This window comes from Eschrichtius robustus, chromosome 6 (genome assembly GCF_028021215.1).
Source record: "Eschrichtius robustus isolate mEscRob2 chromosome 6, mEscRob2.pri, whole genome shotgun sequence".
Classification (NCBI taxonomy): Eukaryota; Metazoa; Chordata; class Mammalia; order Artiodactyla; family Eschrichtiidae; genus Eschrichtius; species Eschrichtius robustus.
In genome coordinates this window covers 37850603-37869266 of record NC_090829.1, presented here as the reverse complement: position 1 = coordinate 37869266, position 18664 = coordinate 37850603, and the positions used below count along the sequence as shown (strand labels likewise).

Below are 18664 nucleotides of genomic sequence, written 5' to 3'. Positions count from 1 at the left end.
AGAGATAAAAACTTAACTGTCTTAGACTTCCACTTTCAATATAGTCTAGGCAAATCTGGCCAATTCATCTGATGAGAGCAATAAAATCTGGACAAAATACTTTCTTCGGTGTTTGGAAAAAAATATGTTTCAAGGCACTGAAAAGGCAAAAGCATAATAAAGTATCAGTGAGCCTAGATGTGGAGGAGGACTGAAGACCAGGGAAGTGAACCTGGCTTTGGGGGCCATTTTTCCCTGATGGGCTTTGCTGACTCAAAAAGGAATCTGAAAGTCTAACAGGCAGAGAACCTGAGCATTACTTTTCACAGCTTCACAGAGAAAGGGGAATAGGCATTAGAGTCCAGGACCTATCAAGAAGGGAAGAGACTTGCAGAAACTCCTGTAGAAATTCCAAAGGGCTGCACCCTAGGGACAAGGTAAACTGGAAATAGAGGAAATAAAGTTTCAACTTATCGCAATACCTAAAATTGGATTGAGGTGATACCAGTGCTAATGCATGAGCATATTTGAATCCTCTTCTCAAGCAGAAGACATCCTTAGTTTCAAATTATTTTTATAGTCAATTTTGTAAATACAATGTCCATTCACTCACACACACATGAACACACAAACACACATACATACTCACATTCACATAAATAACCAAGCATACAAGGAGACAACATATATGAATAAAAACAAGAGGGGGAAAATAACCAGGCAACAGAAATGGACTCACCAGGTCTCCAGATACTGGATTTATTAGGCACAGACTTTAAGATAATTTTGCTTACAATATTCAAGGAGGAAAAAAAGACACGACTAAAAAATTGGCAGGGAACTGGAATCTACATGTGAAAAAAAGAAAATGAAAATTTTAGAAACAAAAAAATGACTGAAATGAAAAATTTAGTGGATGGGATAGTATATTAGACACAGCTGAAGAGAGAATTAATAAGCTGAAAGATCAAAATAAAATATCCAGAATGTAGAACAGAAAATCAAAGGATGGAAACAAGTGAAATTTACAAAAAAAAAGTACTATAAAGAGTCTATCATACATGTAATTAAAGACCCAGAAGGAAAAGAGGGAGAGGAAATGGGGCAGGAGTAATATTTGAAGAGACAAAGGCTGAAAAATTCCAAAATGACCTCTAACCACAAATTCAAGAAACCCTAGGAATCCCAAGTGCAGGATAAATTAAAAGAGATCCACACCTAAGCACAACATAATGTCATTGTTAAAATAATAAAGTCTTGTAGAGATATACACACACATTATATATACACATATTACATAGTGTACACCTATACATATTGTATTCTCCAAGGAAGTACAAAAAGATAGTAAATGAGTATGTAATTTTGAAGCTTACTGAGGAGACAAAAGGAATAAAAAATGTTCAATCAAAACAAAAGCAAGGGGCTTCCCTGGTAGCACAGTGGTTAAGAATCTGCCTGCCAATGCAGGGGACATGGGCTCAAGCCCTGGTGCGGGAAGATCCCACATGTCACAGAGCAACTAAGCCCATGCGCCACAACTACTGAGCCTGTGCTCTAGAGCCCATGAGCCACAACTATTGAGCCCACACACCACAAATACTGAAGCCCACACGCCCAGAGCCCATGCTCTGCAACAAGAGAAGCTACCACAATGAGAAGCCTGCGCACTGCAATGAAGAGTAACCCCCACTCACTGCAACTAGAGGATGCCTGCACACAGCAACAAAGACCCAACACAGCCAAAAATAATAATAAAAATAAAAATAAACAAATTTTTAAAAATTATTTTAAAAAATCAAGAAAGAAGAGAAAAAGAATCATAAAACAGAATAGAAAACAAATACTATAATGATAAACTTAAACCCAAATATATAAGTAATTAGATTAAATGAAAATGGTTTAAATATTCTAATTAAAACATGAAAGTAATGAGACTGAGGGGGGCAAAACTATATGACGTAAAAAAGAGACATATTCAAAACATAAGGATAAAGAGAGGTTGAAATTAGGATCTAGAGCATGCGAATATTAACCAAAAGATATACTGCATAATTATATTATTGTCAAACAAAGCTGACTTTAGAAGAAAAATCATTATTACCAGTAAGGAACACTTCTTAATAATAAAAGTTTTCATCCACCAGAGATGATAACAATTCTAATTTTCTATCTAAGTATAACAGAGCCTCACAATAGTATAATTACAAAATAGACAGAACTTCAAAAGAGACAAACGGAGAAATGGACAATTCTAAAACATAGCAGAAAATTGTAACACATCTTGAAATATCTAATTTAAAAAGCCATATAAAAAGTAATATTATAACATTTGGAAAACTAATTTTTAAATTTGATCTAATGTACATAAACAGAACACTGAATCCAACATGCAATCATTTTTTAAAAGACCATATGCTGAGACATAAAACAATATTCAAAACATTTTAAAGGATTGAATAGAGTGGATTCTCTGCCTAAGGTGGGGGAATAAAAAGGCAACTAGAAAATCACTAAATGTTTGCAAATTAAACAATAAACTTCTAAATAAGTCCTGGGTCAAAGAAGTCATGATGAAAATAGAAAATATTTTGAACTCAATGATGATGAAAATACAACATATCAAAACTTATGAATGACAGCTAAAACTATGCTTAAAAGAAAATTTAGTTTTAAAGGCAAATATGAAGAAAGAAGGGTGAAGATCAATAACCTCAACTTCAAACTCAGGAAAATAGAAAAGAACAGCAAAATAAACCCATAGAAAGCAGAAGGAGGGAAGTAATAAAGATAAGAGTATAAAATCTATAAACACAATATAAAGGAAATTTTTTAGAAAACTAAAAAAATATATATGGCTAAGCTAGTCATTCCAAGGGGCTAAGGGAAAAAATGTAAACCCAATAAAGTTTGTAGAAAAGAAACAATAGTGATAAAAGCAGAAGTTAATGAAACAGAAACTAAAAAGAAAAATAGGACTGACCAACGAAACTGATGCTGGTTCTTTGAAATGACTAATGGCAAAATGGGTTTAAAAAATCAGAAGGGGTTCAAATGAATAAAAAAGAAGTAAGAGGAATATAAATTGGGGGGAGATGGATAAAACTGTCCTATTTACAGATGATAAGGTTATCTACATTCAAAAGTCTCTATAGACAAACTTTTAAAACTAATAAAAGGATTCAACAAGGTTGTGGATACAAGATTAACATACAAATTTCTTTAAGGCTCCCTTACACTAGGAATAATAAAATAGAAAATGTAATTAAAAAAAAGAATCACAAAAAATTATACAACAGTACCTAAGTTACAAATTACCTAGGAACAAATCCTACAAATATGTGCATGAACTTCATAAAAAAATATGTTATTGAATAACATAAAAGAGAACTTGAATTAAGTGGAAATTTTACCTTGCTCATGAATTAAATAAATCGACACTGAAAAGATATCAAGGGACTTCCCTGGTGGTGCAGTGGATAAACTCTGCACTCCCAATGGAGGAGGCCTGGGTTCAATCCCTGGTTGGGGAACTAGATCCCACACACATGCAGCAACTAAAATTTCACATGCCACAACTAAGGAGCTGGCGAGACACAACCAAGTAGCCCGCCTGCTGCAACTAAGACCCAGTGCAAATAAATAAATAAATAAATATTTAAAAAAAGAAATCAATACTTCCGAAATAATCTATAAAATTCATTACAATCCATATAATTTTAATTACAATTCTAATCAAAATCTCAAATTGATTTCTATGAAAAAATATTAACTGAGTCTAAAATTTATGTGGTCAACGAGTTGTAAAGGTCAAAGAATTGCTAACACAATTTCAAAAAGAAAGCACAAAGAAGGGGTACTCTTTCTATACAATATTAAAGACATATGCAAGACATATTAAAGACATATGCAAGACATTAAAGACATATGCAAGACATATTAAAAAGCTAAGATCATCAAAACTGTGTAGTATTGGCAAAGAGGAAAACAAATAGGCCAATGGAACATAATAGGTACTCCTGAAATAAACCCAAACATATATGTAAATGTGGGCTATAACAGAGCTGGTATCATAAATCAATGGGTAAAGAGCAGACTATTAGAAAAATTATATATATATACATACACATATATGTATGTATATACATATATACTAATAAAACCAGATTCCTACCTCACATTATAAACAAAAAATAAATTTTGCATTAAAACATAAATATGAAAAATCTCTACATAAGACATTAAAAGTATGAACCATAAAAGGAAAGATGAATTTTTTAAAAGCTAAAAGCTTCTATTCTAATTTACTACTCTATTTGTAGAAATGAAGAAAGATTGGAATTACCCAAACACCCATTATTAAATAAATTATGCCATATCCATACAGTAGAATAAAATGCAGATTTAAAAAGAATGAATTGGACTTCCCTGGTGGCACAGTGGTTAATAATCCACCTGCCAATGCAGGGGACACGGGTTCGAGCCCTGGTCCTGGAAGATCCCACATGCCGTGGGGCAACTGGGCCCACGAGCCACAACTACTGAGCCTGCGTGCCGCAACTACTGAAGCCCACGTTCCTAGAGCCCATGCTCCACAACAAGAGAAGCCACCGCAACGAGAAGCCCACACACTTCAAAGAAGAGTAGCCCCCGCTCGCCACAACTAGAGAAAGCCCACGTGCAGCAACGAAGACCCAATGCAGCCAAAAATAAATAAATTAAATAAATTTATTTAAAAATTTACAAATTTTTTTAAATTAAAAAAAAAGAACGAATAAGCTAGGGCACCAAATTATATTGTTAAGTGATTGAAGTATTATATACCTATAGTATCTGTAGTGATGTCATCTCTTTTATTCCTAATACAGGTAATTTGTGTCTTCTGTTTCTCTGATTGGGCTGGTTAGAGTTTTTTTGGTAAAGGATATGCCTCCTTACCAGTACTAGGAAAATTTAAAAAAAAAATTTTTTTTTACCAATTTAACAAGAAAATAATTATATCTCAGCCAAATGGATTTATTTGCTATATATTTCTTTGTTTCTGCATCAGAATTCTTTTCAACTACAGAATTACTGTTTTACTGATGCTTTAAAAAGGAAGCCTTTATTCATGAAATTTTTATTGAAGTCCTCCCCTGTGCCAGATAGTAGGCTAGAGCTGGAGTTTCTCAGATGAATTAAAACCTGGTCCCTGCCCATAAGGGTTTGTCAGCTAGTGGGAGATAATGAGATTAATATGGTAGCCTTCTATACAAGTGCCCTGTGGAAACAAAGACGATGAGGTCAGCTCTACTTGGCATGAGTATCTTTACAGAGAGGAAGAGGTAAGAATTATGGTGAAAGGATGAGCTGGCACTTTATAAACAGACCAGGCGTTCCAGGTAGAGGGGCTGCCAGGTACAAGGCACAGTAGCAAAAGGGAGAATGATGGCTGTATCATCGTTCCTTTTTTCAGTTGCAAGCAATGGAAGCAGTTTTGGGTTGACTAAACAGAAATGGATTTTCATTAAAAATCCATACTGGGAGCCCTCAGAATGCTGGGAGGAGTGAAGGATCATTGGAGAACAGGTGGGGAAGCCCCTTCTGCTCCTGCACTGGGAGCTGTGGGGAAACCACCTCCAGCCTGGTCCCACAGGTGCCTGTGTTAAGCCAGGACCGTGACCTTGCCACCACTCCTGCCCATGAAAGATGGATGTTTCTTTTACCAAACTCAATGACAAAGTGGGTTCTACACAGTTATCCTACATCAGGTTGTTCACCTCTAAATTACAGTCTTGCATGGAGAGTCTGATTAAGCTTAAATTACCTTCCTTTATTTATTCAAAGTTTATTCAACAAGTCAGGTCCACACTATATGCTAGACACCAGGTTGAACTCTACGGAATCAACTGAACAAAGTTCCTACCTCCATGAGGTTTATAGTTTTGGAGGGGTGGTGAGAAAGAAGTGTAACAAAAATTTTTTAAAAAGAAAGAAGTAAATATATGTTGGAGGCAAACATATATAGTATGTCAGGTGACAGTAAGTGGTATGGACAAAAATTTAAAAATAAAACATGAACTGGGCTTCCCTGGTGGCGCAGTGGTTAAGAATCCGCCTGCCAATGCAGGGGACATGGGTTCAAGCCCTGGTCCGGGAAGATCCCACATGCCATGGAACAACTAAGCCCATGCGCTACAACTACTGAGCCTGTGCTCTAGAGCCTGCAAGCCACAACTACTAAGCCCACGTGCCACAACTCCTGAAGCCCGCGTGCCTAGAGCCCGTGCTCCGCAACAAGAGAAGCCACCGCAATGAGAAGCCCGCGCACCACAACGAGGAGTAGCCCCCACTCGCCGCAACTAGAGAAAGCCTGCGCGCAGCGATGAAGACCCAACGCAGCCAATAAATAAATAAATAAATAAAACAGGAACTGAGACATGCAAGGGAGGCAGGCAATGTCACTGTTTTATAGACAGTGGTCAAGCAAAGCACGCTAAGGTGATATGTGGGTAAACATATGAAGTCAAGGAGCCAGCCATAAGGACCTCTGGGGGTAGGGCCTTCCAGGCAGAGGAAACACAAATACAAATGCCCTGTGGTGGAAATATATCTATTGTGTCCAAGGAATAGCAAGGAACAAGAAAACTCTGTGTAGCTCCAGTGTGGCTGAAGCAGAAAGAGCAAAAAGCAAGAGTGGTAGGAGATGAAGTTGAAGACAAGGAGGAAGAAGGGGGAAAAGCTATATCATACAAGGCTTTGTTGATCATCAAAAGGACTTTGGCTCTGAGTCAGGGTGAGGTGGAGAGCCATTCCACTGGAGAGTATTGAACAGAAGGGAGTCAGTTTTGACTTGCATTTTCATAGGATCATCTAGATGTTCTGTTAAGACTATATTTTAACAAGGCAAGAACAGAAGCCAGGGAGCTATTGCAATAATCCAAGTGAGACATTAAATAATGGTGTTTGGATCACAGTAGTAGTGGTAGTAAAGAGAGGAGTGTGAAAGGTGATAGGCTCCTGGATATACTCTGAAGGCACTGGCCTCACTACACAGGGTTGTGTGCGCGTGAGTGGTGCAGCAAGCTTGAAAGGGGGTGGGAGCCAGATTACAAAGCCCTTTGTATACCAAGTAATGGAGTTTGGATTTCATCTTCAGGCAGTGAGTTGTCACTTATTCATTTGTAAGTAAAAGAGTCATATATCATATTTTATTTGAGAAAGCTAATCTGGTGGCAGAGTTGAGAATGGAATTGAAGGGGCCATGTTGGAGGCAGGGAGATCTGCTAGGAGACTCCTGTCACCATCCAGATAAGAGAGGATGAAGAATTTAACAGACAAAAAAAAAAAAAAAAAAACAATAGAATTTAACAGAAACAAAGCTATCTAGCTATCACAGTGGAAAGGGGGGAATGGTCATGTATTAGTTTTCTATTGCTCTATAACAAATTATCATGAACCTAGTGGTTTAAAACGGCAGACATCTGTTGTTCCATATTTTCTGTGGGTCAAGAATCCAGGCATGCCTTAGGTGGGTCCCCTGCTCAGGGTTTCACAAGGCTGCAATCCAGGCGATGGCTGGGCTGTGTTCTATTGAAACTTGACTGGGGAAGAGTCCTCCTCCAAGTTCACTCAGGTTGATGGAAGAATTCATTTCCTTGTGTCTGTAGGACTGAAGGCCCCGGCGTCTTGCTGGTTCTTGGCTGTATGCCGCCCTCAGCTCCTAGAGGCCTCCCATAGTTCCTTGTCATGTAGGACCAATTACTTGATCAAGCCAGCAAGGAGAATCTGAGAGTGAGTCTGTCAGCAAGATGGAGTCCTATATAACATTAGGTAATCATGGGAGTAACCTTCCACCATCTTTGCCATATTCTATTTCTTAGAAGCAAGTCACAAGTTCCACTCACACTCAAGGGGAGAAAATTACACAGGGCATGAACATCAGAAAATGGATCATTGAGGGTCACCTTAAGATCTGCCCACCACATATAAAAAAGAATGTGGAGGACACAGAATGGACAGGACCTAGGATGTGACAGGGTCATTGTACGTGAGCCTTGTGGCTTGTGGGATCTTAGTTCCCTGACCAGGGATCGAACCCACCTGCCCCCTGCCCTCGCAGTGGAAGTGCAGAGTCCTAACCACTGGACAGCCAGGGAATTCCCACTACCACATTTTTAAAATCAAAGTATTTTTTATTTTAATGAAATAGACAATAAACCTAGCCCCAGGTCCTTATTCTCCTTTTCCTAAAACAAACGAACAAACCAAAAAAACAAACAAACTCTTGCAGTTCAAGCCATGTGTTATTTTGCTGAGCTAAAAGGAAGTTCCTGGACCTGTGTGAATTTCTGTGCTTCTAATGGACTCTTGCAAACCTGGGAGCCTGAACACAGAAATGGTATACCTGAAGCAGTGTGAGTGGTTTCAGGTAAGAAAAATTATTTATAGAAAATGAAATCATCCAGGAATTCTCAGTGTTTATATATAATTTACACATTTAAAGTTGTTTTAGAATTTATATATGTTCTGTAAAGGAAGCATCTTAGTTTGACTGTGGTTAGAGATTCTTTATTTCACGTTTGCCAAGGGAGTGTGGGAAGGGGTGGAAGTTGTGCAGAAACAGGGGAGGGGGGAGAGCAATACTCTGTGAAACTAATTACCCAAAGGAATTTATGAAAATTGTACACGGATGGATGGATTCCATGATTAGGTTTATTAAGGTCAAACAGTACGTGACTAGGATCCACCAAACAAGTTTAGGTGGTTAAAGTGGAAATATTTGGGGAAGTTAACATATAATTGTTTAAATTAAAGAATTAATTTGGAATGTCCCAGTTTCAAGTACACTGAATGACTACACTCCTTGTAGGCCTTTCCTGTCTCTACCTGTTGCCTGTGGAAGCCTGTGGTTGTCACTGAAGAGGCCCGTTTGACAGAGGTGGTCCCTGATGAGTCTCCTAGTCCACTTCCTTTGCAAGGCGCTGCCCTGTGGGGACCCAGGAGAGCCCATCCACAAACCTGTCTTCAGCTGATTCTGTCCGGTAAAACTTTTTCAAAGGCAAATGGCAGAAAACCCAACCTAAAATCACTTAAGCTACAAAGGCTTACAGTGAAGGGTGGATCTTGCCAATATCAGAAGCAGCTGGTTTAAGAGGCTTAAACAAAGTCGCAAGATTTGCTTTTCGGTGGCAAGAGCAACCAGACCTTGTATCTCATCATCAAGTCTAGCAGGAAAGACTCTGTCCCCCCAAAGCCAAACATTCATCTTTCTCTTGACTCTCATTGGGCTGGAAGGGGTCACACACCTCCCCTAAATTAATCACTATGGTTAGGAGAATCCAGTTCTCTGATTGGCTAAGATCCAACCTGTTTATGTAAATCAACTCTATCTAAAGGACATCATTTCCAAGGAAAATTTGGGTATAGTTTTTACCAGAAGTAGGATGAGTGGATGTTGGGCGGTAAACACAGAAGCAAAGTCCTCTTCACCCCATGAGAATGCCTTTTAACTGAGCCGGCAATTTATTTATATGGTAGCGCGATTGCCAATGACATGGAAATACTGATATTTGTGCAATTTGTATAGTTGTACACCTTACATCTTATTCTCCCCACCACACTACCCCACCACACTCACATACTTCATTTGACTGAAAGCTCTAAGTTAGAAGAGGCTCAGAAATATTCTATTGCTTTGTGTGTAGGCAAAACCTCAGATCAATAAGTGTAGATAGCCCATGTCATGCACATAAGGGGAGAGAAGTGCCTCCAGATACAACAATCCACTGGGTACCACCAATTAATTTATGCATTAGAGGTTTGAAGAGCACTCTCCTTAAAGGAGAGAGACAGAGAGAGATGTAAGGATATGTAAGACTGCTTGTAAGGGATCCTCAGTGTATTAGGCCTGAGAAGAGGAGTTCCATATTTGGATGGTAAGAGGAAGTGAATTAGCAATTTGGATGGGCACAAGAAGGGACAGTGCTGGCTTGGAAAGATCTCTAGTGCTACTAGATGCTTCATTCAGTTGTTCAGGGTTTCACTAGCAATACTAATATAGTTAGATTGTTTGCTCATTGAGACTAGTTATTTTTCTTTTCTTGTGGTATTTTTCTTCTATCATATTTGGCTTAAATACTATCTCATTCCACTACATTCCTCCCTCCATCCCTCCCCAGACCTTTTCACTGATGCCTGCCTGATAAAAGGCCCCACATCTGATATTAACCTAACTTCCTTGATTCCTTAGAGTGAGCTATTCATTAACAGCACCTAAATTACTGGTTGTTAGGCAAATCTTCTAATTCTTTTCAATCTACGGATCTGCTCCAAGAGGCTTCTGTAAATCTACTGCAGAAATAAGCGAAGCTTTGTGCCAGTTGTTAGCACTAAGCAGAAGTTTGAAAGAGGGAGGAGAAGTTACTCATTTGCTCGATTCAGCATGGTGAGTCCAGGGGAGGGAATCAAGTGCACCTCAGGCTTGACAAGCAGCTCAGGAAAACACGGCTGCTGCCTGCCGACAGGACGGAACCAGGCAGGGGCGACTGGGCTGCTTCTGAGCATGGTCGTGGGTTCCTGCCGAATTGCTCTAAAGATCAAGCATTTTGCCATCTATTTCCTATGATGGCCAGAGTTTCCTGTGCTAAGAGGTATGGCTGTCTTCTTTCCTGTCCTTTTGTTCAGCAAAAACAAAAGCTAATTAAAGTAAACGTCAGAAGCGGTACTGGGGCAAGGAGTGGGCTTCCGGACTGGGGCAGAGAAACTTCCAGCGGCTGTGGCTGATTATGCAGATAAAGTGCATTTGGGAGCTGTGTGTCTAGCCATGTATGCATGCTTTTCAGTTATTATGATAAAAAAAAAAAAAAGCAACCTCTCTGTGGGTTATTAAAACATGTCTCTAGGCCTCTGGAGCAGAAAACTGTGCTTCTAGATTCACAGAATGTGCATTTTTGTTTTACTCTATAACAGTCTAGGCTCATTTCTATTTCATACTTTTGTTTACCTCAAGAAACATTTTGCAACCAGCAAAGAAACTGGCTCTGCCTATGAGTTTCAAAGAAAATTCACTGGCATCATTACAGTCACTGGGTAGGACAGTCACCATTATTGTTTGTTGTTGCTGTCATTTTTTTCCCTTGATGTTTCAGATACCTTACAAATCATAACTGAATCTAGCCACTTTTTTGTTTTTCAAATACATATTTAAATTGCTATAGTACTCAACTGCTGAATTCCATGACATTTACATATGTTTTCAACTTAAAGACTAGAAAAAAAATACTTAGGGCATCATTTGAATTGGTCATGCAGTTGTTTAATATATGAAATTTAAATGTAAATAAAGATACATTTAACATTGAATTTTCCTTGTAATTTGCAACTCTGGGTACGTTCTCTGGAAAAACAAACCCAGAAAATTGGAATTAAAATTTTTTTGGTGAGATTTGTATCAATTCCAGAGCAAATGTGTCTTGTGAAGTCAAAATTTACAAATGAAAATTGATACACCTTGAAATCATTATGACAGATCACAAATTCTTGGTTTAGAAAGTTTGTTAGATGTTTCCTTCATTCCTGATGAAATGTTTCCTATCTATTTGTGTTCTCATAAGTTGCAATATATTTTCAAAATTAAGTAGATTTTTTTGAGCTCTTGCCTACACAGGTCACCAAACCTAATTTTTGCATGTGCTTATGAAAACAAGGCTGCTACAAACTTAGACTGTATGAGTTCTAGCAAAAACACCAAGGGTTGAGTCCTTTAGCATCATTTGGAATGACCCAGCCTCAAAGGCTTTCAGTAGAAGTGAAGTGTAGCAACATGTCACAGCAGAGGGAGCTGAGAGACGCCCAGGGAACAATAGACATCTTGTGGGAAGGGCTGAAATGTATGCAGCCCATTCCCATGGGAACGCCTGTAGTTCTTTCACACTGTGTGAAAAAGATGCTCCTTGAAAAGGATCTTTAATCCTTTCTTTCAAGGGAAAATCTGAGAACTTTATTGAAAGTTTCTAGAACCCAAATGGGTCTAAGTTAGTCACTGGGCATTTTAAACACAGGTGAATAAAATGAGAATTTTTTGATGCACAGTAGTGTTGTCCAAAGCATAATGTAAGTAAATATTGCTATTCTAGAATTATCTGAAGTGAAGAAACCAGAGAATATCCTAACCTGGAGTTGGAAGCTAGAAGCTCATTTCTTCAGAATAATGTGGCTTCCTGAGATAGTTATGTTTATTGAAATCCCCCCCAAACTGGTATCCCAATAGCTGGGCGATTAAGTCCTCTGGTTCAAGTGTGTTTTCATTTAGCAGAATCTACTGATGCATAATAGAGTAAAGCAGCAATGTCTTATTAGCACCCATTCAGCATAGGTCACCTTGAAAAGTCATAAAGAACTTTTCCCTCTGGTGCCCTGGAGGGAATAATTCCCCCCCCTCCTTCCTAATAAACATGGGAGTGAGCGGGACACTTAAGTAGAAAGCTCAAATATTTGGATTACCTGGCCACAAAAAGTCTGAGATACATTGTATTTCAGTCCATATCCGCTCTGTGAAAAAATTCACTGTTACCGTTTGGCCATGGTGGGGACAGCATCACAGTAAAGCTGTCTCTCCAAGAGAACAAGGTAAGTTTGCCAAGAAATCAACAGGGACACATACAAGATAGTGCATGAACTACCCAGATTTAAGATTGGGGGAGAGTACAACTAGGATATAAATATGACACAAATGGAAAAGACCTAGGCACCTTTAACGTTGTGAATTCAATGTCAGGTAGCAGTACAGTCATCGTTAGCATTTACAAGGTATGGCATGGGGACATGTAAACAGGAGAATGACCTACAAGAATAATGCTATTATTAAGGATATGATTGCTGTCACTCTTCGTGTGGTTGCTATATGCCAGATCTGTGTGAAATGCTTTACATAATCTCTTTAAAACCTCCCAACAACCCACATCACCATCCTCAGGTGTAAATAAGGAACCTGAGGCTCAGGGAGATTGATTAATCTGCCCATGTTTATACTGCAGGTAACGGCATAGCTGAGCCCAGATGTGCCCAGGTCCCCCCACACTTACCACTCTGCTCTTCTTACTGGGTCCCCATACTCTGTCCAATTCTGGACCCTAAGCTCATTTAAAAATGAAAGAAAATTGAATAAAAGCTAGTGATAAGTACCGTGAATAATGAATAGAGGAGGAAGAAGAGGGAAGACTAAAGAAATATAGGCTATTCCATTAAAAGGGAATAGAATACAGCTACTGTATCAGAAAATTATCAGTGAGAGAATATACCTTCTCACGGATGACTAGGTTCTCTATTTTTATAAAGTAAACTCTTTAAGGAGACAGTCCTCCACGTGTGCATGGCGTCAAAACAGACTGACCACCAAGTGTTTAGGAAGATTTAAGAGGTTATTCTCCTGAAGCATATGACCTGGTTCAGTGGCAGGTGTGTGGCCACCCTGAGCACACACCTTTATGGGGTAGCACCCCTGGGGAGACACCTGCAGTGTTCACATCTTGGTGATCATGCAGATGAATTTATCTGCAGCACAGCTTTTTGTGCACTTTGCCAGCAGATAGGTGACTCCATGGGACGAGCAGACCTACTATAGGAACAGACAAGCTAGGGGTAGAGAATAATATAGTTTAAAACATGTTTTAAAAATGTGTCACTAACTTTTGAAACAGTAAGGAAGGGTTTCGGTAACTTTTTCTCCTCTGCAGTATCAATAGATGAAGCAGATAAACATTTTCTCTGAGTATTGCTGCAATATTTAAAGTACCAATCTAAGTCTGATTCAAGAACCTCCCAGCAAATAAAGTGGGAAAAAACAGGGTATGCATCTTTGTTGAGTAAGTTTGTTGTTTATTAGCAACTTCCTGCATCCTGAAACTTTCAACAATGTTAATCTAGAGGCAGAGCAAGAGGATGACTTCTTTAGGAGCTGTGACTCTTCCTGGACAAACTCTCAGTGTTTCAGACTCTGTATGTGAAATCTCGAGGGGGGAGGGAAGTGTTAATTAAGCTGCAATTCTCCTCCCTTCCGGGGAGGGGAGGGGGGTGGATGTTAAGAAATGGCTCCCATTAGCCGTCCCATTCACCTGCTTGAGTTCCTATTGAAACCGTGTTATCTGCGTGGCTTTTTTTTTTTTTTTTCCCCTCCACTCTTCTCAGGGAAAGTATAGATTTTCATGAACACAGGCAGTTTTGTTTTCGCTGTTAAAAACAACTCCACTTTACTGGAGCAGGCTTTCTGCTTCACCCAGGAAACAGAGCGTTTCACTCAGAGGTAACTCTCCACTGGGTGAGGCGCAGCCTGTCACCTGACCAGCTCCAGAGCTGCCAGTGGCATCGGGCTGCATTCCTAGAATTCTTGAACCCGGCACCGCAGTGAACAACTTCAGGTTCACTGAGCTGAGTAGATTCCACTCCCTGTGCCCTTGGAGTCCGCTGCCCGAGTCTCCAACCCAGTCTCAAAATAGACCGCTGAGTAGCAGCAAGTGCGCCTTTGAGGAGTAGCACGCAGGTAAAGCGCGTTTGCGGGGGTCAGCTGGGACTCCCCGAAATGTGTTGCGCGTGGTTCAGAATCATTTCTCTTTTTGGGGCGTCTGTTTCTCCATACAGAAACCCGACTTGTCAGTCAACATCTGCTTAAAAAATGTAGACTGAATAATGAGAACCTGGGCGTCAGATTAGGGTCTCTTGAAGATTAGGGAAGGAAATTAGGAGGGCCAAAGTTGGGGATGAAAAAGAATTTTATAAGCCAGTTTTTGTAACATAGAAAGTAGAAGATTTGGAGGCTGACCTACTTGGATGTGAATCTTGGCTCTGTGTATAACCTGGGGCATGATGTTTAACCTCACCAGTCCTGTTTCCTCTTCGGTAATCATATCTACCTGCAGGGTTGATGGGAGAACTGAGAAGAAAGTGCCTAGTGAAGAACTTGGTACATAGGAAGTGTCCTAGTGTGTGTACATACATGTGCGTGTGTGTGTACGGTGGGTGCATATGTACACCTACATATAGGCCACAGGACCATGACATTCATAAGAGTAGGAAGTTTCTCAGAAGATGAGGTAAAATTTGATCTGGCTCTAACCTTCTGGGCTGTTGCAAAGAGAACAGCAAGAGAAGCCAGACACCTGAGCAAAACACTGACCAGAGCTGCTGCAAAATAAATGACATGCCCTGTTGATTCTTATCCAGGAAAGGGCGGACTGGATAAGGATGCAGGGTGCTCTTTACATGAGGACGGACGGAAGGGAGGCAGCTCAATAATTACCATGCACAGTCATGTATGTACCTACACACAGTCCTGAGAGGGGCTTTGTCCTGGGAGACCAACTGCTTTCAATCCTGACTCTGCAACTCACTCTCCAGGTCCCCCTGGACTGCTTGTTTTCCTCTCTGAACACCAGTTTCTCACCGCATGGAATTGTTGTGAGAATTCAGTGACTCTTTATGTGGCAAACTCTCGAGAGTAGTGCCTGACACATGGTAAACACCCACTAAACATCAGCTGGTGGTGTCATTATTTTACAAAGTGCTCTTTTGTGTGTTATCTGCTTTGATCTTCAAAACAACCTGATGAGGTAGATGAGGTGTGCCTTAGACACATTTTGCAGATGAGAAAACTGAGGCTTGCGGAAGGGAAGAGCATGAACCAAAGGCCCCATGACCACTGAGTGGCTGGGCTGGAACTTGAATCTGGGGCCCCAGACAAGCAGGTGGCTTAGTATGTACTCAGCACACATGCATTGAATGAAACCTAAAAGTTCTGGCTAAACACCATTTCCTCCACAAACCCATTCCTTATCATCTTCCCCTAGGAGAGATCTCTCTCTCCCTCGTACTTCCCCAAACTTCCTTTTGTAGTACCTCGGGGACTTTTCTCTGGGTCATCCTTGTAATGTAGAACGTTTGGTACAAGTCTCCTCTCCCCCTCCTCCACCCCTGGATGTGTGAAAGTTTTCATGTATGGCTATGTGTTGAACAACAATGTTGCACATTGTGGACACACCAGAGTAACAGCTGCAGTTGGAAGCATGAGTGTGGGACTCCACACCAGGTGTCACTGCAAGTGTGAAAAGGAAAGAAGGAGCCCAGGAGAACCCTGTGGGTGCCCCTCTCTCCCAGCATGTATTTCTGCTCCTTCTCAGAGTTCCAGCTCTGCTACGTCTGGGGCAGCTCAGTCTGCTTCCAGAAGTGCCTGATGGTGACCCACAAGCTGACTGGTCAAGGTGAAGTAATTTCCATCCAGTACCTTATTTTCCTGAATATTATTTCACGGAGACTCTGTCATTGCAAATATCTGGGTGGGGGAGGGCGAGGGGAGCAGGGGAAAATTCAGGAAAACACTGCCCTAATTTTTCTTGTAGATATTGTAATTCACCCCTCCACATCTGCCAGGATGCAAAGGTACTCTGTAGGATCCTCACTCTCCTCTCTCCCCATCCCCTGAAACCTTCCCCACCCCTCTCGTTCTTTTCTCACCCTCTAAGCCTCTCTCCCTTGTGACCCTCCTGCTCTCTGGTTGGCCTAAATCCCAGGGTGTAGATGGACAAGGATGCAGGGTCAGTGTAGGAGGCAGGAGGAATTCATTTTCTTGCTTTATGACCCTACCCGTATCTTCATCCTCAAACGTTACTAATGAGGTTTCCACTCCCAACGGAAGCCTCACGTGGAGCCTTATGTGTCATCACCAGTCCACAGCAGTTATGAACTGGGAGCCTAGCACTGGAGTCTCTGGGTCCAGATCCCAGCTCTCTAATCTACTAGCTATGTGGCTTAGACAAGTTATTTAATGTCTTGTGTTCCTCACCTGTAACATAGGAATGAAATATCCTCATACAGTTGTTATGAGGATTCAATGAGTTAATGTTTACAAAGCATCCAGGATCTGGCATATAGACAAGCATATGTAAGTACTGGGCGTCATTTTTCTAAAGCTGGTAGGTAGTGCAAAAGTTGCATGTAGGCAATACTACCCTTGAAATCTCTTCAATGGCCTATAAATTGCACCATTTGGAATACTACAGATAGCTTCTTTAGTTAAGTGCCTGATGAGGGATTTGGCTTGTGCTTCGAGAGCATGTTGTACGGAGAGTATGTATCTTTAAACTTTAAAACTGCTTTCGGCACAGAAAGGTGCTGCCACAGTGATAGCTCACGGCGGGACACCCAAGGGAGCAGCAGACTCTCCCTTTTCACACTCATTCTGGGGAACACATTCAGACTGAAATGCTGGGCAGAATCGCTTATGTTACATAAATCACTCTCAGCTCTCACTCTTGGAACAGGTGGCTGCATTTGTAAGTTACCTGTATGTATGAGGTGACTCCACTCTAACGTAAACTTTGGGGGAACCCACTGGCCTGAGATCAGGAGAAGATCACTGCCACAGCTACCGTGAGGCCTCGAAGAAGTCTTAAACCTCCCCAAGGTTATGAAATGACTGCTAAGGTCTCTACCAGGGCAAATGGTCTGTGGTTTTATTGGGCCCAGAAAGTAGCTGATGAGAATAATCAGTTATTTAATTGGTACCATTGCCTTACTCTCTGTGGGCTGTTAATTAAGTAAGAACTACAATGGGACTTTATTATTTCAACTTTGGGAATAGAGGGAGGATTGCCCGATCCTAAAACCCTTCCTCTTTAGCCTTCATTGCAATGTTCTCACCTTCAAGCTCTGTGTTCAAGTTCACGCTCACATGCTATAGAGATTTATCTGATCTCATACTCCCAGGCAGAGTTCTTTATTTCATAGCCATTTGTTTAGAGAGTACATAAGAATAGGGCACCTTCTGGACTGAGGTTCAGGAAGCTTCTGTTGTCAATACAGCAAAGAAGCCCAGCCAAGAAGGTAAGTTAAGCAACGGTTTCCACATCCAGGAAACAGGCAGTGGGTCTAAAAGGTGTTTCCTGTGTTCTATCTTCCTTTCATTGCCCTTTTCTGTTTGGTTCCCATGGGAATCTGTTTGGGGCAAATATGGCAAGTATTGGGCATATTTGTTACTGGTCCACTTGTTTCCTTGTGGCAGGGAGAGAAGGAGAGGATATAGAAAGGATATAGAAAGGAGAAAAGTAGGGGATTTAAGCTGCTTTTTGAGGCTCAAATTAAATTCTGGAGAAATACAATCATTTTTGACAGGACTCTTTGAGACAAAATACGGAAAGAGTTCTTTTGAAGATCATCAAGCCAGAATCTGTGATCCCATGCACATTTCCAAATGTCTTTGTTTTCCTCTCTTCTGGGCACCACGTTCACATTCTGAGCTCATGCCATCCTACTAAAGGCTATCTTGTGTCATTTGTTTCTCTTGCAGAGATTGTCAAAGAAGACCTCAAAGTCTGGAGAAAAATGACCTTTCAAGGAATACGAAGTCTATGTCCTGCTACATGTTTTTGTCTCACTAACCTCTGGTGACGGAGACACATGGTCCTGGGCCTGCAGACAGTCCATTGATTAGACTCCATCAGACTCCTCAGCATGCATCAACTCTTCAGACTGGTCTTGGGACAAAAAGATCTTTCACGAGCCGGCGACCTCTTCTCCTTAGATGACTCTGAGATTGAAGGCAGCCTGACAGAAGCCTTGGAGCAAATTAAAATCATCAGCTCATCTTCAGTAAGTAAACTCATTCTTAGCCTAGTCCCCTGAAATGACCTATTCTGGAGCTAAATGACTACATATC

At 40.6% G+C, this 18664-nt stretch overlaps 1 protein-coding gene across 6 annotated transcripts in view; it reads left to right on the top strand.

Moving 5' to 3' along the window:
• The first annotated feature begins 10323 nt into the window (after positions 1-10323).
• VEPH1 (ventricular zone expressed PH domain containing 1) overlaps positions 10324-18664 on the top strand; it is a 238717-nt gene continuing 230376 nt past the window's right edge. For 3 of the 6 annotated variants that reach the window (XR_011074282.1, XM_068546156.1, XM_068546151.1), the window contains exons 1-2: positions 10484-10610; positions 18296-18597. Coding sequence is in view for 5 of the 6 variants with exons in the window: in XM_068546156.1 (XP_068402257.1) it covers positions 18460-18597 (138 nt within the window). In the remaining variant the exon portion in view is untranslated. Of the gene's footprint in view, positions 10406-10483; positions 10611-12568; positions 12589-14410; positions 14498-18295; positions 18598-18664 lie in introns of those variants that run through there. The other 3 variants (XM_068546152.1, XM_068546155.1, XM_068546153.1) reach the window with 3 other exon arrangements.